Here is a 16,914-nt window from a genome sequence, read left to right as displayed (position 1 = left end):
ATTATTCCGTGAAGCCTCCGCTGCCTCCCTGGGGATCCCGAGCTGCCTCTCCGCCGTCCGGGGGCTGCCTCTCCTCCCTCCCTCCCTGCCCAGCCCGGCTCCGCAGCCTCACGTGCTTTCCCGGCAGAGCCGCTCCGCCGCTTTCGCTTTCGGGCAGAGCTGCTGGCCCGGCAGAGCCGCCGCTGTCCCGGGCTGTCGCCGCTGTCCCGGCAGAGCCACTGTCCCGGCAGAGCCGCCGCTGTCCCGGCAGAGCCACTGTCCCGGGCTGTCGCCGCTGTCCCGGCAGAGCCACTGTCCCGGCAGAGCCACTGTCCCGGCAGAGCCGCCGCTGTCCCGGCAGAGCCACTGTCCCGGGCTGTCGCCGCTGTCCCGGGCTGTCGCCGCCGCTGTCCCGGGCTGCCCGCGGGGATGCTGCGGGGCCAGGTGAGCGCTCCAGAGCAGCGGGGACATCGCGCTGGGCACCGCGGGGAGGGACGGGGCGAGGAGGCGTCGTGCTGGGAACCCCACGAGGGTTTGGGGCTGGAGGTCTGGCTCTGTGCTCGCCAGCACTGGGATGTTCATGTGTTATGTGAAAAGCCGGGATTGTGATCGCTGGAAAACACCTCCAAGGTCTTCGAGTCCGAACTTCAGCCGAACTGGTGGCTTGTGCTCCCGGGAAAAAGGTAAGCCAGGAGGTGGCAAAGGGGGGCAGAGCCTGGCAGGTGTCCCCTTTGTCACCTCCATCCAGCCCCGGTTCTCCAGAGCTCCCCCAGCTCACTGCAGCATGCTCATGGCTGGACAGCCAGAGTCCGTGTTCTATCCGGAGGAGACACGGCTGTTGCTGGATCTGGGTATTTCTTTTCTCTAATAAGTGAATTATGGCACAGCACGGTGTGCCATCTTGCCTGCTCTGGGACTCCCATCTGGTTTTCCAATGCAGCTTCCCTGGCCTTCAGAGAAATATTAATAACATTTCATTGTTGCAGCCCATCCGATGAGATCTGGAGATCTCTGCACACACAGCTCTATCTAGACGTGGGATCTTTTATCTAATCATTCACATCTGCTACGTTATCACTTAAACCTTGTCCTTATTCCAAAGGAAAAGCAACTTATTTTTTTCCTCTTACATATAACGGAAGAAGTAATTTAATATTTATGCACATGAATAGAAATATTCCCATTGCAAGTGCCTTAACCAAAACTGAGTCGGAATTTACTCCCCTAACTGTAAACTCCAGCAACTACTGTTACTTGCCCTGGCTACCATTTCTTTGGACTACTCCTCAAATGCTTTACCTAAATTATCACCTAGCTATAGATTTTTGGCTTGGATGTTAGCCTTCCTCTGTTCCGACTGGATATTTTTGCTAATTTCTCTGTTTTTAGTGCAGATACATTTCAGTTGGGGAATTCCCAGCTGGTTTTACTTTCATTTTGCTCAGTCCTTTGTTCGTTAGGTCCTGAAAGGCAGGAAGGGGCTTGTGCCTGGGGACAGTGGTGAGTTAGCACGTGGGGAAATCAAGGCAGTGGATATTGTCCTCCAGCTTTGTTGTTTGGTGACCCCCACGCTGGTTTTGGTGCTGGTTCTCTGTTTCTGGGCTTCTGGTAAGTGCTCTGTGCCCTCAGAGCAGGCAAGAAGTTGGTAGATTTGCAACAGGCAGTTTCACATTTCAGTTTAATTTTTGTGTGGCTGGGAGCAGTACAAATGCCAAGTTGAGGAGGTTAAGTTCTGCAAAGCGTGTTAAAGATGGTTTAGCATTTGAAGGGTATGGATGGAGGCTCAAAAGTTTCCCGGCTTTTCTTGGGAGGTTTTTGTGCTTCATTTTGGGATCAGAGGTATTTTATTGAAGGTAACTGCCAATCATTCTTGAGCAGAGCAGTAGTAGAGGAGCTGTGCAGTGTGGCTGAGCTTTCATTCAACTTTTCACTGTTGTTTTCATCTTGAATATGAGTCTTTCATTGACGTGTATGAGTCTACTCTTTGCCTGAATGGCTTTCAGTCTTCACTGGCATTAGGTGCTGATATTATTCATTTATGTATGCATTTAGTATGGCTTTATTAAGTCTGTTGTTGTCTTGTTGTTGATCAGTTGATGATTGCTTTTCTCTTCCCTTTACCTGTGGGAGGGGTGGCTGGACACCAACTACTGCCAGGTGCAGAGCAGGGTGAAATTTCCCTTCTCCCTTTCTGCTGAGAGGTGGGGAGCTGGCATTGGGTTTTTTTCAGCCCCCTACACTTGAAACTCTTTTGTGAGAGCTGTGCAGTCTCAGGGGATCAGCTTTTCACAGTTTTTCTGGTGTAACTGACTGCCGGACTTGAGCAAGATGCTGCTGCTTCTGCCTCAGCTTCCACAGAGGGGCTGACAGCAGCAGAGTGGCATAGCCCAGCTCAAATCAGGCAGTGTCACCAGGAAAGCTGTGATTCCCACAAAGTGTTCCTCTAAAGCTGTCTTCACTTGCATCCTAGGGCACAAGGCTCAGTCCTGCATTTTCATGAGACCTGGCATGAATCCTCGAATGTCGACGCTTTATGGTTGCTGCTGGTTTGAGTGAGAAGAGACAAAAAACATCACAGCTGACCCTTGGATGAAAGGCAGAGCTCCTAGATTTGTGACCCACGTTATTGCCATGGCCTGGCACGTCTGCATCAAGCTCTGTTCTTGTTATCCCCAGGCATCTGCACCAAGTGAGGCATGTCCCACCTGTTGGGGCGTGTCTGTGTTCTGAAGCTGCCTCTAGCAGATCAGTTCTCTGCCAGAATATGGAGGAGAAGCCACCTTTGCCCTTGACAGTTGGAAGGAGACTGATCACACAAGCATGCAGGTAGGAGATTGTGTGTGGCTTTGTGGGGAGGAAGAGGAAATGGAGGTGGTGTTGACACCAAAGCAGAAATGGGTTGTTCATCCCCACACAATGAGCAGCAAGAAGGGCTGAGCCCTTTGTGCAGGGGGGTCTTGCAGAAACTTGTGAACTGAGATACAGCTGAGCAAGTAAAGCAAAAGCTGCACAAACAAGGAAAGCAAAACAAGGAATTCATTGACAGCTTCTCATGGGCAAGCAGGTGTTCTGCCATCTCCAGGAAAGCAGGGCTCTGTCACATGTAATGGTGACCTGGGAGACAAACATCATCAGTCTAACTCCCTGCCTTCCTCCTTCTTACCCCAGCTTTATGTTCTGAGCATGATGCCATGTGGCCAGCTGAAGTCAGCTGTCCTGGCTGGGTTCCCTCCCAGCTCCTTGTGCATCCCCAACCTATTTGTTGGTAGGGTGTTCTGAGAAGCAGAAAACCTTGCCTCTGTGTAAGCACTCTTGAGCAAGAACAAAAACATCCCTGACCTCCCCAGAGGTCCTGGTACTTGTGAAAGATGCCTGGGATGTCTGGCAGATGGCCACTGCTGCAATAGAGATGTCAACAGCTTCTCCCTGGCTGGTGCCAGAGAGATGGCCCCTGTTCTTCACAGTCCTGCTGTCAGGCACTGTGATGGCAGACAAGGACTGCCATCCTTGCACCCTCATGACTGGGCTCAGATCTCTGCTCCAAACTCAGGAGTAAAGGTAAGAAGCTCTAGGTTAGGCCAAGGGGTAGAAAAGCAGATCAAGCCATGCAGGGCTGTGTGGGTGAACATCTCTTGCTCCTGTGCCCACTGCTGCCCTTTGTCTGCATCCCTCTAGCCCCCATTTCAGCACGATGACCTAGACCTGCCAGCAGCTGTAGCAAGAGCCCGTCCCCAGCTGGTGGAGTTCCTCACTCACTGTCCAGACTGGCTGCTCTGCACCGCGCAGCGCTTCGTGCCCCCGGCAGCCCTGAGCAGCCTGGGGGGCATCGCCAACCCCAGGGAAAGAGTCTCAGTGCTCCTTGACCTGCTGGAGGAGGCCGGTCCTGCTGCCTGGAAGCACTTTGCACTGTCTGTCTGCATGGAGTATGACCTGCCCCTGGATCTGGAGGTCCTGCTCATGAGCTCTGCAGGAGAAGGTAAGGGAGGTCAGGCCAGTTTCCCCTGACCAAACACAGCCAACGCCTTGGCCACCCATTACCATCACCCAGTCCAGGCAGTGGGACCACCAGTGCCCTCCATTGCATGGTCTTGTTTTTCTTGGAAGCACAACTTCTGGCTTAGAAATGTAATTTGAGGTTAAAAAAACCTGACATTAACAGATTAAAACAATAAAAATTGTACGCCCCCACTTCCAATAAAGCCGAGTTGCAATTTTTGGATGGATTTATTTGAAGGAAAAAACACTCCAATCTCTTTGTTCTGTGGACTTTTAATTGTTATTTTTAAAATCTTCCTGATCCAGAAAGACAAGGAACACAGAAGTCTTAGAATTACCACACAAAACCACTTCTCCATATTTCTTGTTAGCAGAGGCAGTGGCTTTAGAGAAAATGAGGTGATCCCTGGGGAGCACGACCCTTTAGTGTGTGCTGTCTTACAAACCACACACAGTGTGCATGCCCTCTGCCTTGTGAGGGCCTGTGGAACCAGATAAGCTGTTCCTCTCCTTTAGTGGGTTGTTTTATTTGGTGACTAATTCTTCTCTTAAGTCTTGAGTCCTTCTCAACGGTACTCTCACATTCTGCTTGTGGTAACTCTTATTAGTTGCGTCAGTTGGGTGGATGCAGCCTTTGTAACCAAGTGCAGCAGCAGCAGCTATTTTGGCTGAGATGAAACAGGGCAAAGACCAGACAGCTCTCAGGGAATCTGGATTGGTGGGGGATTTCTCTCAGGACTGAAGCTGAAATGGTTTTCAGCCTTTTGATACTGTGACATATCATAACAGAAGATGTCTCTCAAGGAGCTGGCTTATACTGGTTTAACTTTTGTAGTAACAGCTGAGCATCACTAATCCTTGTGAAGGTGAACTGCTTCTGGGTATGCTGAGGGGGTTTTGTGGCAGCTTTGAGCTATGCAGTGAGTCAGAAAAGGCCCTTGACTGTGCTGCCAACTCAGCCAGTGGTTTATTCACAGAAAACCCTTCTTTGCAGGGAAAGTAGCAAAGCCACAGTGTGGTTTTAGATCAGCCAGAGCTGCCCATACTCTGAGTTCGTTTCTATCAGAGAGTGAAGTTGTTTTTCTCCTGCCTTGAAAGTGAATCTAACTGGACTGTAGAGTAATCTGGAAGGAAAAGATCAGATGGAGACTCTTGAACCTGGATGTTTGCATTCCTTATACCGAGCCTCAGTTAATGCCACTGTCTGTGTTGCAAGATACTTGTCCTTTTCACAGCTGCACTCCAAATTTCAAGAGCAGAATGCTCACATTAACCATAATTAATTTCCCATTCAACTCCTTTAGGTAACTTCAGCCAGACAGAAGAATCAGGCACAGACACGAGAGCCCAGTCATCTGCGCCAAAAGGTAAGGCCGGAACAGACCCTGGGCACTGTGCTCTTGGAGTTTTTCTTCTCTGTTCATAGCCTGGGTAGGGCTCTAAATGTCCCAGGTATTGACCCTCAGCACTGGCAAGGTGTGGAGAAGTCACTGCAACTTGACATTTCATTGTGCTGCTCTTGGTGCTTTGCACGTGAAGCTCCCGTTTTTGTTTTCTCTCCCTGAATTTCAGAAAAGCCTTGCAGGGCCCCTGCTAAGGAACTCACCCATTTTAGTTTCTCTGCAGCAATCTCCCACCCACTCTACGAAACCCATGCTTTTTGCATTTATACTGTGGTCAGCTCGTTGGGAGATGGAAGAAGTTGGTTTGGCTTTTAAAGGAAGAACAGAAAAACTATTCAGGTGTTGATGAAGCAGAAACCACTCCAGAGCTGTCAGAATAGGAGCTTAAGAGAACAGATAGTAGGGTTTTCTTCAGGGGTGCATTTGGAACTGAGACTTTCCCAGCTGCTGCAGGTCATGAAGAGACACTTTTGCCTGTGCTTTTTGCTCAGAGACTTTTAAATCACAGCACTGCAGATGTCACAGGACTGTCTTGTGTGTCATGTGCGGGTCTAAGATATTGAAAATAAGAAGGAAAAAAGTGGCCTTTGTTCTGCATTCAGACTGTTGTGTGTCCTAGTGAGTCCATCTTGCCAGTTGCTGGTGGAATGGAAATTTGAAAATAGTGCTGAAAGTTACTAAGACCAGAAAGACATGTGTCTCTGTCAGCTCTCTCCATTCTCCATCTGACAGTCCACCATAAAAAAACAGGAAATGAACCACCATAAGCAGCCCTGGGAATCTGTGGGCCCTGCATTCCCCAGACACAGATATTCCCTGCCACGTTCCCCAGGATATCAAAGCAGTTCCTCTGCTCAAAGCAAGGCAGGTGCATCACCAGCCTGCAAAAGACTCACCAGTGAGCTGCTTGTGGCCCATCTCAGAAGAAGCAATTCTGTAATCTCAGCCTAAGTTTACAAATAGTTTTGTCTGTCCGCTTTCTCCTCTTCAGCTCCCCAGATGCTTTGCTGGAGAGTCTTGCCCAGCTTTATGCTGCCATTCAAAATGCTCTTTTGACTGGTTCTGACCTGTCCATTTTCAGGCTCTGCTCGCCCTCGCCGTTGCAGCAGCTCTGGGAGTGACAAAGATGCCAAACAGCGGCGGCTGGGTATGTGGATGTTCCAGAAGCTGTGCTGAGCTTCCCTCTGAGGAAAGGACCTATTTAACATCTCTGCAGAAACACCCAGGAAATCAACTTGCAGCGTTGAGGCCAGCATGGGTGAAGAGGGAGCTAGTGAACAGGGAATAATATGTATAATACACAGATATCTAATTCTCATCTTCGAGACAGTAAGATTTAATTTTCATACAAAGCTGTCTCATCTTTTTCCTGAATGTTGTTGTTCTTTGGCCCCTGTGAAAAATTAGGAAGAGTGATAGGTTATTTTCAGGAGTTCAAAATTTGTCATTTCTACCCAGCAACCTCTGATCAGGGCCGTTGTTTCTCTGTCTGTAAGTGGTAGTATTTTGGATCTGTCATGACTCACAACTAACTTTTTCACCCTCATGCCCCCTGTGTTGTCTTCTCTCTTAGATGCATGGGTGAAGTACCGGCATCTCCTCATCAATTCCATCCGCCAGAGGTACGGAAGCAGGAGAGCAGCAGAAGCACAGGAGCAACCACAGCCACCGCCTTTCAACCAAACCTTTGTCAACGTTGTCATTCATCAGAGCAAAGCCCCTCGCTTAAAAGAGAGAACAGAGAAACCCCAGGAGGGCACGGCAGGTGCTCCTGAGGCAGAAGAATGTGAAGATACAGCCGTGAAAGTGTCAGATCTGCTCTGTAGCGAGGCCCCGTCGCACACGACGAAGGTGATCTTCTTGTTTGGTAAACCAGGTATAGGCAAGACCAGGCTGATGCACAGGATTTGTCAGAAATGGGCAGAAGGTGTCCTACCTCAGTTTCTCTTCACTTTCTTGTTTGAGTTTCGGCAGCTGAATTTGTTAAAAAGGAAATTGACCCTGAAGGAGCTTTTGTTTGACATGTTCCTTCAGCCAGAGGACAGCCCTGAGGCGGTGTACCAGGGCCTCCTGGAGAATGCCCAGCAGACACTGATCATCTTTGATGGGCTGGATGAGTTTGCAGCTAACATGGACGTGTCGTCCTCCTCTAAGAGAGGCCCAGCTCTCACCTCCCCTCTGTCCATATCCCAGCTCTTTGTAGACCTCTGTCATGGGAACCTCCTGCCTGGTTGCACGGTGCTGGTCACCAGCCGCCCTAAGAAGCTGCCTGACTTCTTATTATGTACAGTAGGTGTGTTGGCAGAAATCTGGGGATTTGACCATGAGAAGGTTGAGGAATATGTTAGCCACTATTTTTGTCAGCATTCATTCAGAGAACGAGCTATTGCTCACGTGAAGAACAACAGCAAACTCCTCAGCATGTGCCTCATCCCTGCTCTGTGTAACATTGTGTGCATCTGCTTGGAGTATTTGCTCCTCAAACACCAGATGAGTGTGGAGCTTCCTCAGACTATGACACAGTTTTATATCAAAATGTTCCTCATCTTCCTGAACAAGCAGCAAGGAGACTGTGCAGGTGATGAGGAGACTCAGGTGAACTGTAACAAAAAGGCCATTTTGGGTCTGTTTGACCTGGCACTGAGAGGCCTAGAAGAGAAGAAACTTGTATTTTATGTCCATGACATTCCAGAGGACGTGAAGGAATTTGCTTCCTTGCATGGATTGCTGACTGTCTTTGAGGTGAAGACGAGTGGCACTTGCCCAGAGGCTGGCTATGCCTTTGTGCACTTGAGCTTGCAGGAGTTTTTTGCAGCACTGTGTCTCATGGTGAGCAGGAGGGTGGACAAGAACTACCTGAAGAAGAAGTTCTTCTTGAAGTCAAAGTGGACTTTAAAGAATGAGACAAAGACTGCGTTTATGGAGAGTTTTCACATATTTCTCTCGGGCTTGTCGTCAAGAGAGTGTAGGACATTCCTCATGCTGCTGGCAGAGCAAGATGAAGCTTGGGTGCAGGAAAAGCAGGATGTGATCCTGCAGTCTCTCAGGAAACTGGCAGCCACTCATCTGTCAGGGCCTAAGGTCCTTGAGCTCTGCCACTGCACCTTTGAAACCCAAAACCTCGAAGTAGCCCAGCACATTGGGAGCCTGCTGAATTTCAAGTATGAGTTTAAAAACTTCAGACTGACAACGCTGGACATGTCGGCTTTGGTTTTTGTCATAAACTCGGGCCAGGATTTGATTTGTTTGGATTTTGCAGGATGTCTTTTGGACACTGACTGTTTGGAGGTTCTGGCTGGCTGTAAAAATGTGGAACACTTGAGGTAAACACAGTGAGAGCTGTGAGCTGCTGGGTGGGGAGAAGGGCTAAGGGATTGGAAGGTCACACCTCAAGTTTGTTCTAGAACAGAGAGAGAGATGGTGTGAGAAAATCTGGTCTGAACAGCATAATTTCAGTACTGCAGAAATGTATGAAATAATGAATTTATGAATGATTGAAGGATAACAAGGTGATAAATCCATCCTGGCTAAATTTTTGTTTGTTTTTCCATTTTGATTAAGACGAACAGCAGGGTGGTTAATGCAGTAGATAAGAGGGAAGATGATAGGCATTTCCTTTCAATACAAAGGAAGGGTGAATCCTGCAAGCAGATGAGAATATCAGCTTTTGTGTGTTTGTCTTTTCCCCCTTTTCTTCACATTTCAGCTTTCGTAGCAGGAGATGTGGTGATGACTTTGCTGCTGCTCTTTCAAAAGGCTTACAAGGAATGGGGAGCCTGAAGAAACTAGAGTAAGTCTTTGCTTGTCACACCAATGCCTTCTCCCTTCCTGTCTGTTCTCTACTCAATGACTTTGGCTCACCCCAGGCCAATCTGTTCTGTGCAGGGTATGGGGGTAACAGTGCTGCACAGAGCAGCACAGACACGTGTGGCTCTTGTTTTATGCTGGCATCAAGAGCAGTGTTGTGTTTTATGCTGGCATCAAGAGCAGTGTTGTGTTGCCCTGCTGGAAAAGGAGTGTGAAGCTGGTTGCAGGTGGCAGAGCCAGGCTGCTGCCTCTGTGTCTGTATGGTGGGCACATGGTGCAGGCAAGGGTCTGAGACAGGCTTGCCACGTGCTGCAGGGGATTCTAGTCCTCCCTTTGCTTGGTTTGAGTGATCCTTTCTCTTTCCAGGCTGACAGGCGGGTGCATCACAGCTGAGGGAATGACTAACTTGGTCCAGGCTGCATCACAGTGCCTCCAGCTTGAGGAAATAAAGTGAGTGTGTTGTGGCAATGACCATCAAAGCAACCATTCCTTCCCTGGGATACTAACGAGGATGAATCCTGTGCAGCTTGCAGGGCAATCGGATATGGGACCCAGACGTGAAGAGGGTGATGGACCTGTTTTCCAAGATGGAAAAGCTGAAGAAAGTAGAGTGAGTAAAAATGGCTTAAACCTTGGCTACTGTGAAGCCAAGCATAGCACAGAGACGTGGGGCACCAAGCTGAGGCACAGACATTTGAGTGCCAGCAGGGCTGTGCTGTACTCACAGGGCTGTGCTGTACTCACAGCCTACCTCAGGGGTGAGGTAGGCTCAGCCCCACAGTTCTTATCCAGTTCTTTGAAAATCATCCCAAGGGAGTCCTGGCACCACTGACACCTCTCCAGGAATTACCGTGCATGTGCTCAGCTCCATGCCTAGCTTGACTTTTCCTCTTCTCTTCCCCTTGGTGAGGTCCAGGTTGAGGTATCTCACCTCTGATTTAGGGAAGATGGCTCCATCAGGGTGTTCCCAGCCTTTCCCCAGCCCTCTTCTCCTGTGCTGCTTCTTCTAAAGTGGCCACCCAGAGCTGGCTGAGAGGGACAGACTGCTAGCAAAAATTCCAGCATGGATCTGCAGCTTTTTTAGGTGGAGAGAACCAGCCTGGCTGAAGGGATTTAAAGCCTTTGAAGAGCTGCCAGGGGCATTTGAAGCAGCAGCAGAGCTGCTGTGAGTGCTGGAGTCTGAGTGTAGTTCGTGTGACAGGACAGGGATAGGCACAAAGCCGTGGAGTCAGAGCACTACCTGCCCACCCCAGCTGAAAGGGAGAGACTCTGCCTTCAAAGGTCTTCCACACACCCTCAGATGCAAGCAGGTGAATCCAAAATACCTGCAGTCCTTGGTGGATCCCACCCAGGAATTAATCACTGGCTTTGCAGTGTGATCAGAAGTGTTTAAAAGCACGGCAGAAGGAGGAAGGAAAGGAGGAATTTACCTGCTGCTCTTGCTTTCCTGGGCACACTGGAACAAAGCTTGTAGGGAATGCCAGCCTGCCCCAGGGAACAGAAAAGGCAGGAAAACAGTGCCATTTGTAATCCCCAGTCCCTCAGCCATCTCTAATACACACACAGTGCTGCTCTCGGGGCTGGCTCCCTTGAGGCTCTCAGGAGTGGTGCCCCGTGGCCCTGAGAACAAGCAGAGGATTTGTAGAAGCAAGATCTTGCGTTTTATATCTAATGAGGTCCAACAAGTAATGAAACAGAACGAATGTGCAATTAAAGAATAAATCCTCAGAGGCTGGAGGATTGTGTTAATTAATAAGCCATAATAAAATTGAATTTGTTGTAGTGAGAGTTGAACTGCACTGTGGATCAGTGGTGTGATCATGAAGGTGTGAACTACCTCCACTAACTAACCCCAAACTGGTTAATGATCATTCTGCTGCACGTGGAAGAGTTATCTCTGATTCTAAATTCATGGGAGCTACAGCTTGCAGAGAAAGAACTGTGATCTGATAATGCTTTTGTTGAGTCCTAGATGGAAATTTCAGAAGTTTTTGAGAAATACCCTTATTGAAAGATCGTGTGCTTCAGGATGTTTGGGGGACAGAGCAGAGGGCAAGAACATGCTGTGGGGTCCAGCAGCTGAAGTTCTGTTTTTCCTCATGTTCACAGCCTGAGCAACAACCATCTTTCCTTGAATGCTGTTCTCGGTTTGGCAAAGGAAGGCGTCGTGTGTCAAAATGTTACTGAGCTGTGTGCCAGGTATCAATACATGGGAGCTCTTACAAAAGCAAGTAGGTTGTGTCTTTAGGTGCTGACTTTAAATGGACACTTTTTCCACTTAATTGTTGGCTAATTGAAGTGAACAAAAATCAGTTTGACTCCTTTTTTCTTTTCTGTTGGAAACAAAATGTGAATTCATCACACCATGTGCTTCCTCTTTGTATTTTTAATAGGTCTTTTTATCCTTGGTCTGTAAAACTGTTTTCAGGGTGTGATATTTCTTCTTGTGTAACAGAATTTAAACTTGCTTCCAAGCTCTGCAATGTATCAGAAAGGAAATTCTTTACTAACTAGCACGAATTTGCTATCAGTCAGCTAAGTTTAGTGAAAATGTGTGAATTTAGCTCTGCATTCCTTTCAGTTACAGGGTTTGGGGTTTTCATGTGTCTGGGATGACAAAGGATAGATTTTTTAAATCATCCTGGCTCTTGTGGTTGTCTAACGTTCTAAGTTTAACAGGCCAAAGTAATCCCTGGTGTAACTCAAATTGCATATGGCTTTTTCTTATTTTTTTTGCTGGAAGGGAGTTTCTACTGAATCTCTTTCCAAAAAAAATTCTGGTCTTGCGAAAAAAAAAAAAAAAAACCAAAAAACCAAAAAAACAAAACAAAACAAAAAAAAAAAAAAAAAAAAAAAAAAAAAAAAAAAAAAAACAACCACACCAACTGGCCCAGTCTTTTTTTAGTGTGTGACTGTCTCATGTGCTCTGCAGCCCCAGCTCAAAGGTGTCCTTTGGCACTGAGTGGAGTGTCTGTGCCCTCTGAGCATGTGGCTGCTGCCTGGCTGTGCCAGCGAGCTGCTGGGGCAGATGTCAAGATTCTTCTAAGCATCCAGGCAACAGCTTTGGTCCTTACCAAGCACCTCTGCTAAACAAATGGCATCCTTCCAGCTCTTCCTAATACTGACCTGGATCTCTTTTCCAGGGGGAACACCATGATGATTTATTTTTCTGGCACATCTGGGAGAGTTCAAAGGTGAGGCACTGCACTTGTGGTTATGCTGTGTTCAGTGATTGGAGCCATTGGTGTCACCATAAACCACAGTGGCAGCACAGCTGGTGCCCACTGCCTGAGCAATGGGAAATGTAACCAAAAATAGCTGGGTTTGCACACACACCTACAGCCAGTCCCACGAAAGCAGCTCCCTAGAGCCTTGAGGTGCCGTGGGTCTATTGCAAAACTGCTGAGAGACACAGAACACAGAACACAGAACACTGGTGGTTTCTGCTGGAAAATATAAACTGGGACCCAAGCTGTCAGATATTTCATGAAAGCACATTGAAAGCCAAATATTTTGCTTGTTTGCAGGTCTCCAGATTTGAAGTTGGAAGAGAATAAAGAACACATCATTCCAACTAGACACGTGAATTTGTGGTAAGAGTAGACATAGAGAGACATGTGATTTGCAGATGACAGGTACTATAGAAGGGCCAGAGAAGCAGATGTGTTCATGCTTAAGGACAGAGGATATTTCCACATGTGGAAAAGCTTGAAATAAACGTGAACCAGTAAATAAAAATGACAAAAATAGAAATCCTATCCAGCCCAGCCAGGGGCACCCCCATCCCCTCACTGCTCACCAGACCTTCCTGTTCACAGCTTGCAGGACCACAGGCTGTTTTCCCAACATGCCAGGATGATTGTGGCCATTCTCCAGAGCTGCCCCTGTCTCTCTGAAGTGGAGTGAGTGCCTCCTTTCCTTCCTGTTGAGTGGCTGTAGGCAAGGGGTGTGGGAGCAGGGGATCAGAGGATCACAGCCTGGTTTGGGTTGGAAAGGGCCTTAAAGATCATACATTTTCTAAAGCAAGGTGGTTTGGGTCCAAAACATGAATCATGTTGCCCAAGGGCTAAAACTTTTTGTCTGAAGTCAATTGATGCAGAAATAAGCAGGGAAGATTGATCTGAGACAGAAGAACAGTCCAGGCAAAAAAGCAATTGTAAGAAAGGGAAAGCAAGCAGGTTTGAGGGCTTTGTTTTTACTGTTCCAGTCAGTCCTCACTAACTGGAAAATGCTTCAGTTTATCAGGCAACAAGCTTGGAGATGAAGGCTGTGGTTGTCTGCTGGAAAGCCTCCCCTGTATATCCATTTCAAAGCAGCTGAAGTAAGTGTTGCCTTGCACAAAACCAACCTGCCCTCTTCTGAAGGGAAATGGTTTCAAGCGTGCAGAACACTGGGAGCTGCTTCACAGGACAGTCCTGTGGGATTTCAGGGACCAGCTAATTGCCTTTTTCTTTCCTAGCCTCAGTCACAACCGCCTCTCTGTCGCTGGCATCTGCAGCCTGTTGAAGTCAGTAAACACCTGCCAGAAGGTGATGGAGGTGCAGGTCAGGTATGTAGGGCTTGAACCATGCCTGGGGCTAATCCCAGTGTCCAAGCCTGGGAGTTACACTCTGAGGGTTTTGTTGTCACCTCAGGTGTGTGGTGGGTGAGGAGCACGTCCCAAAGTGGTCACTAACAGTGGCCCTTGGTGACACATTGCTGTCAGCTGATTGTGCCAGGGCCGTCAGCCACAATCTGAGTGCTTACCAAACTGGCTGTCCTTTCATGCATGGGGTGTTTTAAAATGCTTCCTTGCTCTCTGCCTTGGCAAGTTTTGGAGACAGGATCTCTGCAGAGTGTGAGAACTGGTGACACCTCCTGAGCAGAACTGGAAGTTCTTCCTCCTCTATTACTTGAAAACACACTCAAGTGCAGCAAGTTTGTCTGTGCTTTGTCTAGTGATTCAGAGAAACTGGATCATCACACACTGCATAATTCGATCCAACCAGAGTTTAAAACTGATGGAGATTATTTTTTCTTGCTTTGGGAGTGTTTTAAGCACAAGTGATTGGTGTCACCAGTTTTGCAGGACAAAACCAAACAAGAAGTCCTGTAGATAACCAAACCATGACATTGATTGATTACTTCTCTTCACAGCCTTTGTCGTGATACTGCAGTCCTGAGGTTTAGAGAAGACAGGGAGTTGGCTTCCCTTCCTCCTAGGTAGGCTGTGTGTGCACAAATGGTGTTATCTCAGCATCCTGTTTAGTTCCTGCATCCTGTGTAGGTACCAAGGGTAACACTCTACTTCACAGCAGTTCCTGCCTCCCACCCCCATCCCCCAATCTAAATGTAGAACTGTCTCCTGGCTTTCTCAGCCACTTGAAAAGTTGTCACTGCCTTCTGTAGTGTTTTATGTCTCTAGGGCACGTTTCTTCCCACAGCATCCTAAGCAGAGCAGGCTGTTTAATGACACCCATGCTCTCTGATAATTGTGAGGGTAAAAAACCAAGTGAATGCCACACCAAATTCTGGAAGGATTCACAGATCCCTGCAGTTCAGAACACTGTGCATTCTGGATCATGGTTCTCCTAAATCAGGAGATGTTTGGAGGTTAATTTTTCTCCTCAGAAAATTATGGTTAAAAGAGCTCAACTCGAAGGTTTTGACCAAGAAATGGTTTCCTGTTGCTCCTGGAATTTCAGGTTCACTATTTATACCCTTGCTTTCTGTGGGCTGAGCTCGCTGTAAAATAGCTTTTCCCATGGAATAGCTGCATTCCACCTCTCAGCCAGAGAGAAACAGCAGCACTCTTACAGACACAGCCCAGTGGTTGTGCTTGAAAGAGAGTGACTGGTGATCTGTGGGCTCCTTTAAGGCACCAGGTGGCATTTCAAACTCTGATATTTTAGGTTTTGCATGTTGCATTTAGTCATGAATACTCAGATTTAGTTATAGTTTTACTGTTTATAATTGTAGCTTTTAGTTACAGTGTTACAGTTTAGTTAGTCATAGGCAGTTCCATTTAATTATGAATAGTCAGATTTTTGTACAGGCTCTTCACAAAACTTATTTAGGCAAAAGCTAAATTCAGCAAAAGCTGAATTCTCCATCAAACTTAGATAGAAATATCTCTTTCCACTTCTCTCCAGAGCCTGCCTGCTCAGATATTTGGGTAGAAAAGAAGAGCTTGCAATTGGCAAGATACAGGTGTGGGCTGGAGCCAGGGGAGCCCCAGGGATCTGCCAAACTGCTAAAGCAAAAGACTTTCACCTTTGTCTGCTTTTGTACTTAGGGAAGAGCCTTTGTTCTCTACTGGTGACCAACAGCATGGGGAGGAAAACCAGACACCAGCCACCTCCCAAAAAATCAGGTACCCTGGCCAGTTTTCATTGTGTCCCATGCATGTCCTGTATCTGGGTCCTGTTTCCAGTAACCTGCTTCTCTAAGAGGAGAATCACAAGAGAACTGGGACTCTCCCAGCTGCCAGGGGAGCTGCAGGTTCTGCCCTGGCTGGGGGGAATGCTGGAGCCCCTGGCAAGGGGCTGGGACCTGGTGCCCACCCTGTGCCTTACAAAGGACACAGGGACCTGCAGTGCCAGGCAGGGGTGGCCCATCCCCTGGAGGCTCTGGGGGAGCTGGTAAGCAGCAAGGGGATTGTTGAATTTCATTATTATCTCTTCACTGGTTCCCTAGTTTTCAGAGGAGTGAAGTTCACAACCTTGTTTAACATCCTGCAGACCTGGATGATTGGTTTCTTTTTTCCCCCTAGACTGACAGACTGTAATTTTCAAGCCAGTGACCTGAAGAACGTGTGTGCAGTCCTGAAGGAGTGTGGCCACATCTCTGAGCTGGAGTGAGTCCTCCTTAGCCCCCCTGGTGTTTACCTGCAGCCATTTGGGATGCTGAGATTTGTTCTGCAGTGTTGTAGAGAGAGTGGGGTGGAGGCATAGCCTGGTGGAAGGTGGGGCTGTGCGTAAAGATAACAGAGCTGATGGTGCCTACTGGGTGTTTTTACTATGGAAATTAAATGCCTTTCTTTAAATCCTAGCCTATCACAGAATTTTCTGGGAGATGAGGGACTTTTGCAGCTGTTTCAGTGCCTCCCAAAACTGAAAATGTTACGTTCTCTCACGTGAGTAGCTTCTGTTTTTTCCTCATGCATGGACTGGGTTTTGAGAAGTGTTGTTTGTGGAAGCACAGTGCACATTTGGGAAGGGCCCTTCACAATCAGGGCAGAATATTCTGTGTTGGGCAGATGCACTGTGCTGTGTGGTCTGTCCCCCCTCCAGTCCAGAGCAGATTGACTCCACTTGAAGCTTGGCTGAGGTCAGTGCCCAGGAGCCTCTGTGCTCACTCCTCCATGAAGGGGACAGGTGGTTTTCTGTCAGCTGTGGTACCTGGCTTCTGAAACAGCCTGAGGTCTTTGGGAACTCACGGAATGTTTCCTCACTGGGAGGGGGAGCAGTCCTTCCTCTCCTGAGTGGAACAGCTTGGAAGGAAGGGAAGTGCTGGGGAGACCCAGCTTCGGTGGTGGAGTCTGATTTCATCTGCAGTGGTGGCTGGTGTTTATCTGGGTATTTCACCTGCACTCCCATTGCAAGTGCTCTGTAAGGACTGTGGCTGAACAGTGTGGCACCATTCTGCACTGTTGAAAAAAATATTTTTTGTTTCTGTTTGGTTAATTGAACTTGTCTCAAGCCAAGACTGTTCCAGTTACAGACAATCTCACTAGAACAAGTTTCCCTGA

The 16,914-nt window shown here is 48.0% G+C and overlaps 1 protein-coding gene across 5 annotated transcripts in view; it reads left to right on the top strand.

The window, feature by feature from the left end:
* Positions 1–287: 287 nt before the first annotated feature.
* Positions 288–16,914, top strand: part of NLRC5 (NLR family CARD domain containing 5) — a 33,625-nt gene continuing 16,998 nt past the window's right edge. The window contains exons 1-20 of one of the 5 annotated variants that reach the window (XM_038148383.1): positions 294–423; positions 547–662; positions 2,450–2,805; positions 3,655–3,955; positions 5,280–5,342; positions 6,460–6,525; positions 6,952–8,701; positions 9,085–9,168; positions 9,552–9,635; positions 9,712–9,795; positions 11,295–11,384; positions 12,329–12,379; positions 12,713–12,778; positions 13,004–13,087; positions 13,423–13,506; positions 13,645–13,734; positions 14,322–14,387; positions 15,460–15,537; positions 15,937–16,020; positions 16,216–16,299. In XM_038148383.1, the coding sequence (XP_038004311.1) occupies positions 2,800–2,805; positions 3,655–3,955; positions 5,280–5,342; positions 6,460–6,525; positions 6,952–8,701; positions 9,085–9,168; positions 9,552–9,635; positions 9,712–9,795; positions 11,295–11,384; positions 12,329–12,379; positions 12,713–12,778; positions 13,004–13,087; positions 13,423–13,506; positions 13,645–13,734; positions 14,322–14,387; positions 15,460–15,537; positions 15,937–16,020; positions 16,216–16,299 (3,215 nt within the window). In that variant the 5' untranslated portion in view covers positions 294–423; positions 547–662; positions 2,450–2,799. Of the gene's footprint in view, positions 424–546; positions 663–688; positions 1,588–2,449; positions 2,806–3,654; positions 3,956–5,073; positions 5,166–5,279; positions 5,343–6,459; positions 6,526–6,951; positions 8,702–9,084; positions 9,169–9,551; positions 9,636–9,711; positions 9,796–11,294; positions 11,385–12,328; positions 12,380–12,712; positions 12,779–13,003; positions 13,088–13,422; positions 13,507–13,644; positions 13,735–14,321; positions 14,388–15,459; positions 15,538–15,936; positions 16,021–16,215; positions 16,300–16,914 lie in introns of those variants that run through there. The other 4 variants (XM_038148386.1, XM_038148382.1, XM_038148384.1 and 1 more) reach the window with 4 other exon arrangements.

This window comes from Motacilla alba, chromosome 11 (assembly GCF_015832195.1).
Source record: "Motacilla alba alba isolate MOTALB_02 chromosome 11, Motacilla_alba_V1.0_pri, whole genome shotgun sequence".
In the NCBI taxonomy this organism is placed as follows: domain Eukaryota; kingdom Metazoa; phylum Chordata; class Aves; order Passeriformes; family Motacillidae; genus Motacilla; species Motacilla alba.
The sequence above is the reverse complement of the archived record's forward strand: the minus strand, read 5'-3'. Positions and strand labels throughout refer to the sequence as shown.